This window comes from Merops nubicus, unplaced genomic scaffold, assembly GCF_000691845.1.
Source record: "Merops nubicus isolate BGI_N331 unplaced genomic scaffold, ASM69184v1 scaffold47339, whole genome shotgun sequence".
In the NCBI taxonomy this organism is placed as follows: Eukaryota; Metazoa; Chordata; class Aves; order Coraciiformes; family Meropidae; genus Merops; species Merops nubicus.
Window position 1 is genome coordinate 1 of NW_008633967.1, and position 11,948 is coordinate 11,948.

General features: G+C 47.3%; 1 protein-coding gene across 1 annotated transcript; it reads left to right on the forward strand.

Annotated features, from left to right (window-relative positions):
- Positions 1-4: 4 nt before the first annotated feature.
- Positions 5-6,314, forward strand: TIMMDC1 (translocase of inner mitochondrial membrane domain containing 1; the record flags this gene model as incomplete). Its single annotated transcript, XM_008948417.1, has 6 exons — positions 5-70; positions 1,207-1,295; positions 3,094-3,161; positions 4,035-4,113; positions 5,543-5,653; positions 6,215-6,314. Coding segments are annotated over 6 exons (513 nt in total), but the record flags the coding sequence as incomplete, so codon positions are not given.
- Between the last annotated feature and the right edge of the window lie 5,634 nt (positions 6,315-11,948).

Here is an 11,948-nt window from a genome sequence, read left to right on the forward strand (position 1 = left end):
CTACCAGGCGCGGAAGTCCTTCATCGAGAGGAGCCACGGGGAGCTCTTCCAGAACCGCGCCGATGCCGTGGTACGGGCCCGGGGCCCCGCCATGCGGGGGCTCACACGGGGGAGTGCCACACAGGGACACAAGCGTCCCCGGGCCTCCTGCGGAGCGGACGCGTCCCCAAAGGCTCCGCAGGCTGCGGGCGCAGCAGCCCGCCAGAGACCCGTGACCTTGTGTCGGTAGGAGCGTGACACGCGGCGCTGAGCGGGGGTTACACGTCTGATTAATCAGTCTCTCGGGAAAAGCGTCCTGGCTGCAAAGTTTAGTGTGCTGGCAAGAGATTTCGTAGAGTGCCGAACTTACCTTACACCGTGAGTTATTTTAAGACATTTAAAATTCTTCCAGCTTATCACCCCACTTCACAACAAAGAAAATTTGTGAACTTTTATAGGTGCATTGGGAGTTTGTTCTTGACTCGAAGTGTTGGTTACCGGGATTATTAGGGGGAAAAAGCCTTTAAAAATCTGCCTGATTTTACATCATTAACTATTTATTTGGCCCTCACGTGGCACCCTGCAAAGTATCGGTGCTGGCTTCACTGGGCCCTTTTACTGCCTCTCTTGTGTGTCTGCATACAGGCTAAGCTCTTACACCACAGGCACTGGAAAAGGGATTTTATTTTCTTTCATGGTATTAGCTGGAGTATTTTTAATTTCTAAGCAGCATCCGTTTATCACGTCTTTTTAAAAGGTGCTTATTGCCAAACTTTTAAGCTTCAGTTCTAAACAGCAGAGCTTTATGGTCTCTTAACAGTTAAAGCAAGTGGTCATTATTTACTTAGTATGGTTATTATTTATCAATACTCATAATAATTGAGAACTAGTTTCTAGCTCCTCCCCCCCTTTCGTTTCTGCTGCTTTCCCATACTGTCCTCAGAAAATTCTCCCTGTCCCCCCAAGATGTGTCTCATGACTGGGACTAGAAAGACCAGTCAGCGTCATAAACTGGAATTAATTCCCGTTTTCTTGTCGGTGGCTGGGTTAGATGGGAGCGGCTTTTCCTCTGAAGATGGCCACCTTGGTCCCTGGGAGTCAGGATATCATTCCCAAGAGACATCAGTCCCCTGACCTGTCGCAGACACCCCAGGATGGCAGTGGGCTGGTGGTGCTGGAGAGGAGGAGCGGGACAGTGATGTGTAACCTTTCTCCTCTTTCCCCCAGCAATCTGCGCACCGGGCTGGGCTCAGGAGTTTCATCCGCTACGGCTGGCGCTGGAGCTGGAGGGTCACTGCTTTCGTGACAGTGTTCAAGTAAGTGTTCGCCGAGGTGGTGGGGAAGAGCTGGCGTGTGCCGAGGTGTGGCAGCTTCAGAGGCTGCTGGTGACTGACTGCGGCATAAAGTGTTGTGCTAACAGTGTGAGTCTGACTGATGAGGTGTGAGCATGAAGAGGGTTTAACCTTCTGTCATTATCGCACAATTAAAATATTGCAATGAACCAAACTAAAACTGGAAAAGCCCCGTTCGTTACATCTGATCCGTGCTCTTGTTGAATTCAATACTGTTCTTTCCTCTACTTCTACTACGGCTTCTTTCTGCTTTTGCTTCATCTCCTTTTTCACGGTTTTCTCTGGGAGGGTGGTACAGTATGCCGGCTGTTTCTGGAAGAGTTTTCTATCCCATGATAATTTTTCTCCTTTTGTTGCATGTCGTTACTCCTGGTTTGCATACACAAGTGTTCTTCACAGTTCTTTGTTCTTGTCCTGAAATGTTTGCAGAGGATCATCTTGTTATCAGGCAGCCACAGGACATCAGACCCCCCAGCTGTGTGTACCTCTTCAGGCCCTCCAGTCTTCCCCCCGTATGCACAACCAGGGCAGAGACAGTGTTCCACTTCCCTGCTTTGGTCCCTCAGATGTGTCAGGGCATTTCTGTCAGTGTAGCATCAAATTAAGTAAGGCCCTTTTAATCCAGGAAGAAGCTCCTTCCCTGATGTTCAAAATGGTAAATTTATGTGTAGTCCTAAACGTGACTATATCTGCAGGTACATGTGGTTTAACTTCCCCTTCTGCTTTTAAGATGCTGGCACTGGTTTTATATCCATCTCCCAAAGTTTTTTTTAATTCTTTCTGAATTTCTTCCTCGGTCTCTCCTGATTTCTGTGGCTTCGTTTGGTTTAGTATCTGTTCTGAGATTTAGTTAGCATACCATTTGCTTTCTCTCTGAAGCTTGGAATCTCCTTAGCTTTTTCTGGGATTGGCATGTAACCTCGTCATCTTCCACCAGGTGTCTCCCCTGCAGTCAGCCCTCACCCTTTTTCACCACCCCTTCTTAAAAGGCTTTGAAAGAAAATAATCTTGCCACTCAGCCTTAACTTTCTGTAAAGTTCAGGTTGAAGATTTTGACCTGCATTTGTGCAAATTTTGGGTTTTCACAGCTTAAACCTGAATTTCTTTAGCTTGTAGAACAGCTGGGTGATGTTATAGTGCTGGGAAGGAGAGGAAGGTGGCTGTTGACTTGCAGATGTCATGCAGGAGGCTTAGCAAAGTTCTAGGGAGATTGTGGCTGCTCATCTGAGAACAGAGTGTTTTGGGGCTTAACTTATGTTTTTGGAGGAGATGGTGTACCTACCCTGGTGGAATATCTCATGCTAGAAGAGTAGGTGACCCTGCTGACATCAGAAGCGTGACTTAGAACAAGTGGTCTGGAAGGACTGTGTCAGGCAAGATCTTGCCAGTACATGGATTCAGCTTGGGGTGGAAAGGTCCTACATCAGGATTGACTGACAGGACCTTTTCATTGCTCACTTCCTTCTGTCCTTGGATATGTGATAGGGGAAAAAAAAATATCTTTGATTAAAAAAAGAAAAAGAACATCCCGGATCTAGGCTGGGAATTTTGTTGTTCTCTGGCTGTACAACTGCCTGCAGTAAAGTCACAGAAACCGAGGCACTTGTGGCTGGCACATGGTGGGCTCTGGACAGGCGGCCAACAAGGCAGTTAGAGTCACCCTGAGGGTTGGGTTAATGAATTCCAGCTTCAATTTGGGCTCTGTTTTGCTGTCTGTCTTCTTCCACATGCAACTGCTGACTTCTGTGCCTTATCTTTGCAGCGTGGTGAGCACGGGCCTGTCTGCGTACCGCAACAAAACCGCCACCAGTCATTACGCTGCGGCAGGAGGTAAGGCCGCCGCGGCCTGCTGCGCCTCTCCCTCTGTGCGCAGGGACCGTAGGCAGAAAAGCTCAAGCAGAAATTCCTATCTCGTGCATTTGTGTGGATCTCTACCTTCTGTGCTTCTTGGTTTTGCTTCCTGTTCTACCAGCTGGCTCCACTCTGTTGATTTATTGCTGTGTGTCTTTATTTCTAACAGAGAGATACTGATGCGCTTCTGAAACTGCTGGGGAGATGTGTGGTTATTGGTTCACCTTCAAAATACTTGCTGAAGTTTTTTGGGGTGAAAAACGCTTGTATAGGATAAAGGCAACACTTGGTGCATAACCTGCTCTCATAACCACATATTTAGCAGGGAAAACACTTCTCGTTTCCGCTCTTTCTGACAGTTCAGTGTGCTCTTTGTAAACTGCCCTTTTCAGGATGGATTTTGCCTCTCTGCTTTTAGCAGCAGGGTTCTGGGTAAGGGATCTGCTCCTTCAGTTTTACAGCTGTTATTGCCCCTACAGTTGGATACAGCATTTTACTGATCTTTTCTGCCCTTACGTAGCAGCTACTATTATTAGCTGTTGTTGAACAGAGGAAAAAAAGGGGGGTGGGAGGTGATCCTGCTCCAGCGTGGAGAAAGCTCGATTTTACTTTCATAGATACTTTTACTTCTTACCATTTCTTGGGGAGTTTTTCTGAAGCAGAAGGAACTTTGTGTGGTGCTTGAGTGCCGAGGCCACGGTGACTGTGTGGTGAGGGTCCTTCCGGTGGCCATGGCACTTGGAATGTCAGCTCACAGAGAGAAGGAATGCAGCAAAGCGAACTCCTTCTGTCTGTATGTGATGGCTTGGGGGGTGCTGTTCGTGGTTTTAGTGGGTTTGTGGTTTTTTTTAGGCTTCACAGGAGCCCTTTTCAGGATGCACTTGGGCCTGCAGGGACTGGCAGGTGGCTTCTTGTTTGGAACAGCATTTGGGTGAGTTGTAACTGCTGCCAGTGGGTGATCGAGACACCGCTGCTCTTTACGGGTATTTGTTAGATGGTGGCCAAACACACCAACCCTCGAGTCACTGGTGGGGCCACAGAAGCTTCGCTTTCTCTTTTGCCTTGAGGGATTTGCTGTATTTTTGGAACCTCTCATCATGATGACTTTTCTTCCAAACTTTTAAACTGTTTTTTTTTTTGTTTGTTTGTTTGTTTGTTTTCTGTTTTTCTTGATTTGTATCTTCCTGTTTCCTAAGTGATAAGAACTCAACACACACTCTCAACAGAGCATCTTTCTTGCTGCTACTTGCTTATTAGAGGAGACACTAACTACTGTTAAATAGGAAACTATGATGGCAGGTTATAGACATGTCTCTCTTCCTTGGCATGATCACTGATGGGCCCAATGGTTGTGCACAGAACCACTGAACATCTGTTTTAAGGAACTGTGGTGACTGTGAGTAAAGGCAGGAGTGTAAGACAGTTCCTGGGCTTCCTTCTCAACTGCATGAGCAACTGCTCCTGTAGCAGCTCAGAATCCAGATGGTGCACAAGGGGTGTTGCGTATCATGATATGACGCCTTTTGAAAAAGGGGCCATCTTGGGAACTGCCAGCCCTTAGGTTAGGAGCCTACATAAAAACTATTTTTTACAGAATAGGCTCTATCAAAGGCAAAATGTGGAGCAGCAGCCATGAGGGAAATGCTGAGGAAGAAGCTGTGTGGTTGGGTAGCACAACCCACAGCTGTAAGATGGCACATCTCCTTGCATATATCATGCAGTCGTGTATCTCATAAAGCACCCTGGGGCATGGAGGAACCCATGGCTCTCTCTCAGGGGTTCTGTCCGTCAGGACAGTGACCTCTTAAGTCAGCAGAAGTCTTGACTTTTCAGGCAGAACTGGGGTCTCTCCTCAAAGTCCTGCCTTGTCAATGTCCTCACAAGTGGATGCGGGCATCACACCTGGTCAAGAGAATGAGCTTTATATGTGCTACTTTGCACCACCAGGATGGTTTCCATGCTTGGAAGCAGCCTAGGGAGCTTTACCTCTGAAAACACAAGTACCTCCAGAGCTAGGCAGAGGCTAAGCAAGGGTGTGTCTGTCTAAATTATGGGTAAGATGTTCTATGGACATTGTTCAGACTAACTTAAATCCACCCCTTGGCCCTGTGAGTGTCTGTCAATGAGCATATTAAAAATACGCTACCGAAGGGGCTACAGCGAGTCATAGCTGACGAGAGGCTGTGTTTGGTGGCTGACAGTTAGGAGTGCCTCAGTTTGTGGCGTGACGCGGGTATTGGGGAACGTTACGCTCCGCAGATCTGGTGGCTGGCCCCTGGATGCTCCTTTTGCCAGTGCTGCTAAGTTCTTGATGTTGTGTCCCCCCTGGGTGACCTGTGACTTTTCTACTTCTCCTTTAGGATCCCTGCAGGGGGCCTCTTAATGGTAATGCAGAAGCTTGCGGGTGAGACCTTGCAGGAGAAGAGGAACCGTGAGCGCCAGGAGCTGTACGAAGAGAAGCTGGCAGAGTGGTAAGGAACAGCTCTGCCTCTCGGAGCCTTTGACGGGCAGCGTGTCGAGCTCTGCGTGGCTCGAGCATGTAAAGAAACCGTGACACACCAGGTTTTCTAAACCTCGGTTCTTCTGCTTTTGGTTTTTGTTGTGCTTCACATACCAGTCTGAGAACTGAGGATTTAGTCTTCTCAGCTTTAGATGTTGCTGCTTATTTTGTAACAAGGTGTTTTGTACAAAATTCATGTCCCGCCCTGGCCCAGTAACTGCCTCAGTTTTTCATATTTGCGAAGCCAAGAAGACAAGTAGGACAAAATTTATTTACCAGAATTGAGAGAGGCCAGAACTATGGCTTTTCCTTCATTGCTGCCTTCTTTCCATTGTCGGTAAAGAGAGGAAAGAAGAAGGGTAACTGTGGGGAAAACAGGTGATGACGTTGGTTGCGTGACTTACTAATTCACAAGAAGTGCCAGCTCTGCAAGGAACTTTTCAAGAGTTGGGATTCTGCAGCGATGCCTTTGTCAGGAGGATGCAGGATGCATAGAATGACACTTTGTGCTCTCTCTCTCTCCTGTCATTAGGCAATCCAGGCTCAGTGTGACTGAAGTCTTAGGCCAAACAGAAAGCGACGCCCTGGGAGGAGCAGAGATGGAGAGTGCAAGAGATTCTAGGATGTGCTGAGTCTTCTCCAGATCTCTGCTGTAAGCAGCGACAAAATATTTTGATTCTGCTCATCAAAATCTTTAGTCAAGGGGGCATGGAAGTCTTTGTGAGTGCAGTTACATCCCCTGCGCTTGTTTTGCTGAAAACATTGAAAGCGTTTTGCTGAAAACATTGTTCATGGATACGTATCACTGCACAAGAGCTTGGAAAGGACAAATCTGTTCCTCAGAAGCTGGAAATGTAGACTCAGCAGACGAGAAAGCATCATCTAGGTTTGGCAAGGTGTGAGGGCAGCCCCGCAGCCTTATCTAGAACCCATTTCACCGCTGGAAATGTCCAAATGACCAGCAATGTAGAAATACCTTCAGGTAAAGGAGCCTGTGAATAATTTGGATGCTAAAAGTACACTGATGCCAAAAGCTAATTATGCTTGGGTGAAAGCTACTCCTCACACAGTGCCGGAAGAACTTGCTGTCAAAGGCAGCACCAGAGCAAGCAGCTCTCCTACAGCTTGACTTGGCCTGGCTGAGACCAGTGCTGTTTTACTGATGGTAGTGTCTTCAGACCTTTTGCAGAAAACCACACTTTGTTCCTACAGAACTTGAGGTGTTTTTGCAGTCCATGTTGAGGAAGGGTGGAGGAGCTGGGAATGATGGGGAAATACCCTGAAAAAGGCATATTTTGGGTTCCTCAACAGAAGGAAGGCTGAAGGGGCCACAGAAAGGATGCCTTGTTTCTGGGGGTGATGATGGAAGAATGGGCACAGTGGACAGTTTTAACGCCAATAAGAAGGCCTCTACTTTAATTTGAAGGTTGGAAATTAGGGGATTATCTCTGGGTGAAATGTGGTTCAAGACACTGAATAAAGCCATCTAGCAGTGGTGATTGTGTCCATCAGCTCTGTACGTTAGTACAGTATTTCCATTAGAGGAACATACTTGGGTGGTATCCCGTGGGAAGAGCTCTGTGTGAGATCCAGGCGGCAAGGCAAGCAGCAGAGCCTGGGGGTGGCGTCCCGCGCTCCCGTCCGGGCAGGGACAGCGGCAGCAGCCGGGAGAGTGCCAGCGCCCGTCAGTTTGTTCTGTACCAGACATCAGCCCTTAGGTCACCGCTGTTAACCTGCAGGTAGGGCTGAAGTTAACGTAAGAATGGTCTGTACCCGGACGGGCCAGGTGGCCCATCACCCTTTCCCTCAAAGCAGAACTTCAGAATTATGATCCCTCTTTCTTTGTTGGAGTTTTTCTCTCCTATTAAAGGGGATTGCACCCAGGCAGGGGGTTTGGGTCTGGTTCCCACAAGAAAAGGGTGGTCAATTCGTTCTGGTTGAATGCTTTGCTCTGTTACAGCTGATTAGTGTTGATTGAAATATGAACAGTCGATTCCATGGAGCATATTCCACCTACCCAAAGCAGATTTTTAGCACAACTTGCTTTGAAGAAGGCGTTTTGTTTTCTGACTCCTGATATGAGCTTTTTGGTTTTTAAACACCTCAGTGCAGTTCATTTTTCCATTGAAAAACCTGTGTTTTTGGGGGTGTCATCAATCACCATTGATCTTCCTTTTCGGTGTCTAAGTGAAAGACCTGAATAAGCAGTATGGGTATGCCACTCCCCCTTCCTGTTTTAAGCTCTGCATGCATTAGTGACATAAGTGCTATTGTCATCTGCCCCCTCAAAAAACAAAGTAGCAGGCCTTTCTGAGTCACATTTTTGCCACTGTGGTTACACAGATATTTCTTTTTTTTGCTGTTACATTCCCACCCAATATCCCACGCTCTTAGGTGTACAGCAGATCTGATGACATTCAGCTGTGTCATTGCTCACTCTTTCTCTGTTCCTGCTTAGTGGTACTTGATAGGCTGTTTCAAGAATATTAATTTTCTTGAGTCCTGCCTTTGATTGACCATGGAACTTCTTCCAGGGGAGAGTAGGCAGAGCCAAGGTGTAGCAGTGGTGTGGATTTTCTTTCCATGTCAGGAAGGAGGAGCTGCTAGGTGTCCTTAGGCTCCACATTAGCAAGGGGAAGCAGAGACCTCCACCTACACTCAACATCCGCTGCCATTTTTTGCTCCGTTTCCTGCAGCACTTCCTCATTTCTTGTATTCAAAGTCAGTGTCCAAAGTGACAGTGAAGAGTTGGTTCAGAACTTGTTTTTTTAAATATAAACATAAGGGATTGTTCACACCCTCTCCTCAGCCCTGCCCCTCCCCAGCAAAGCACAGCACTGAAGTTACTGGTCCTCCGCTCTCTGAGGAGGTGACCCAAGCAGCACGGATCCAGTGAGAACATCTGACACTGGGGCTTGCGTTTGCAGAGGACCTCCCTTTTTGGGAGGGAGGGAGAAAGAAGACCTGTTGCAAACTGAGTGGCAAGCACTGTAGCTACGCTGCTCGCTTAACCCCTGACAAATTCATAGATCTGAGGTAGGTGGAATTACAAGCCAGGCACCCAAGTTGTCCCTGCTGTTGCACACACCAAACAGAGCTGTGTGTTGATGCCAGCTTTGGTACCAGCTGCATCACCTACCCCACGCTACACAGTATCTGTTTTTAGCAGTTGTGAAATGGGGGCTGAGGCCCATGTGAATTAATTGACAGGCTTTACCACTCCCTGCACATAGAACAGACAACTTCTATTACCGAGGAAAGGAAACTGTTTACCATTTATTTTTTTAATACAATTAAAGGGGGAACTCCGGGGAAAAAATGTTATATACAAAATACCTGTGATAACAGCAGCTCACCTGGTACAAAGACCCAGATATTAAGCTGGAAAGGTCTCACAGAAACCATTTGTGTGCAATTCACTGACTACAGCATAAGGCAATAGAAAACACGATTCACTGTATAACTGCTTAAGGAAAAGCTAAACCAAATATCCTGTCCATTGAGAATATAAAAACAGACTGATGCTAGACATATTTGTCAGTGAAGAAGGCATTACTTAGAATGTCACAGGAGTCTGTGGTGATGTAGAAAGGTTTGGCACAGTGCAAAAGACAAACTCTTCTGAAGGAGGCTGTGCAGTTGTCAGCCACGAGCAGAAGCAGAGCCCAGGATAGCTGGAGGGAGAACATGGTGCCAGTGTGACTGTCAGAGCTGTGCTGAAGTCAGTAAGGTGGAAACACACTGTGGTGATAACAGGGAAGGAATCACCATGTTGAAAAAGAGCAGAGTAAATGCAGAGTGTTCTGCCTGCAAGAAGCAAGTAGTTTGTGCTGGAAAGAATAAGCACAGATGGGAAGAAAAGAGAACTTGAAAAGTATGAGACACCATTGCCTGTACACCATGTCCTGCAGTAAGGTCAGGTTGCCTTCTGGAAACACTGTTTTCTGCATCACCTGTGTTCTGCCTGAAACCAGAATGCACAAGAGCAAAGAGTACTAGTTTCTTACCTCCCACCTCATCCCCTTTTCTCTGTCACAACACCCTCCACAAGAATGTTCTGAAGCTCCCATTTCACTTTATACAGTGGGAAAGCAGTAGAAAAGCTGATGGGGCAGCATGACTATAGGAGCAGAAAGGGAGCAGTATCTTACATTTACTAGTGACTTGATCCCTTAGTCTCTCATAGCTTGATCCTCTAGCAACCACTTCTAGTCTTCCTATTTTCTCCACAAATTTCTCTCTCGGTGTGTACCTACTAGAGAAAAGTGGAATGGACGGAATATTTATCTGTGTCCTAGCAAGATAAACAGCTCGAGCAACAAAACATCCCACAAAGAGCATGGCATGGTGCTGCTTTCACTTTGGTCTGCCCTGCTGACTACATACACAGGTAGAACCGTAGGGGAATGGGTACAGCTTGCAGTGGGGAAGAGCAAAAGGGAGAAAACAAACCTGTCAAACTCAGGGCAGGGCTGAGTTAGGTTAGTATGCAGAGTTGCTTAGGAAAGTTGTTGAGGTTTGGGGCTTTTTCCTCTTTAACCCTCAAAATGAGAAACCACTTTTTCCTACACAGTAGGCAAGAATATCACCCAAATCAAATGAGCCTATCCAATGTTAGCATTGTGTAGGGACCTTCCTTTAAGTCCTGGCTGGGTAGAGAGAATGGTGGCATAAAGCAGCTGAGTGTTACGGAAGTTTACACGCAGCTTTACAAACGCAGGTAGGAAGGAATGCAAGGTAGAAGCTCATACACATGCATGCGCAGAGGTGTGCTCACACACACCACCACCACCATCACCACCAGCAGGCTGAGCTGTGCCAGATGTGCTCCTGTGTCTCTGAGTAATGTAAAGGAGGAGCTATAACTTGTTGTGAGGTCGTCCTTTCAGGAGAGAAAGGTTACGAGAACTTCTGCTGCTGCTGTAGATGAGCAATACCACCTAGCTGTTAGGTGTGCCATCAGTACCCTAGTAAGTCTCACAGCACTGAAAATCAACATGAGGCATACAGTCCCATCTCAAGGTGCTTTCTGATGAAAAGCGTGTGCATTATTGTCTCTTCAAGGGGCGAAGAGACATGTATCTCTAATAATCAAGTTCAAAATTCTCCAGCACAAAGAACCATACTGGCAGATACCCGTACAAGGCTGAGTATAAAAAGTTTCAGCTGCTCCCAGTCGCAACAAGGAGGCATAGCCTGACTTGAGATTGTGTGTCAGGGTCTGGGGTCTCTCCAAGGCCAGCTCTGTGTTACTGAAGGGGTAGGTGGGCATGGGCTACCTGCTAGAGCTCTGCAGGCTGCCTGATCTTCATAGAGGCAGCATCAAAGCCGGAAGATCCTGAACACTGGAACTGGTGTGTCGACACTGACGAACAGGAACACAGGGGGTCCCCCCCTAGGTGGAATTCTGCTTGACTCTGTTGGAACGAGACCACCCATCAGTTTCTGTGGCGTAAGTGGGGTTTTGTATTCATTCACACAAGATTATGTTGTCAGTCTTCTTGAGAAGTTTTTTGTTGCTGTCATCCCCCTTCAGAGAGCCAAAGGGTCAACGCAATAAGCATTGCTGTACAACAAACAGCGGCGACTGCAGTGCGGAGTACACAGGATAAGAAACCTGAGGGACACAAAGAAAAGATTTTACTGATTTTTGCCCCAGAACCGACAAATGGGGATCACCTGCGGTAGGTCTCCACAAGAGGGCTCCTGTTACAGTGAAGAGAGCTGCTCGGAGCTAGACAGCTCAAGGCAGACGCTACAGTGAGCTATACACTGGCTCAGGTTGTACCGTGAAAACCTCTGGACCGTACAGAGGTGCTATCCCTCTGCAAATTGAGGACAGCTAATGAAAGTGCCACCTCACTTGAGCAGCAATAGGACGTGGCTCAGGGCATGGCACAGTTACAAGATGACAGCCACTAAGGAAGGGCAGCTGTCCGCAGACAGCAGCTGTTCCAGGCGCGGGAGCTGGGAAACGCCAGCCACTTAAGAAAAGCCTGGCAAACTCTTGTAAGAGGAATGTGGCAGAATGGATTTATTCAGCTGGTGAACCCCCGCCACTCCCATCACAAAACCCCCCAGAATTCATGCTAACCAAGGATCTAGTATCTGTTCCAGATAGGGCCTTCCCCAGAGGAAAACATGAGTGGGAGGTCAGGTTTGGAAATGAGACAAGTGGCCTGAGTGATAGTTTCCCCATCTTTTAATCTCAAAAAAGTTAAGCTTTTAGATTACTGCAACCCACAGCATGACAGATTCATGACTTC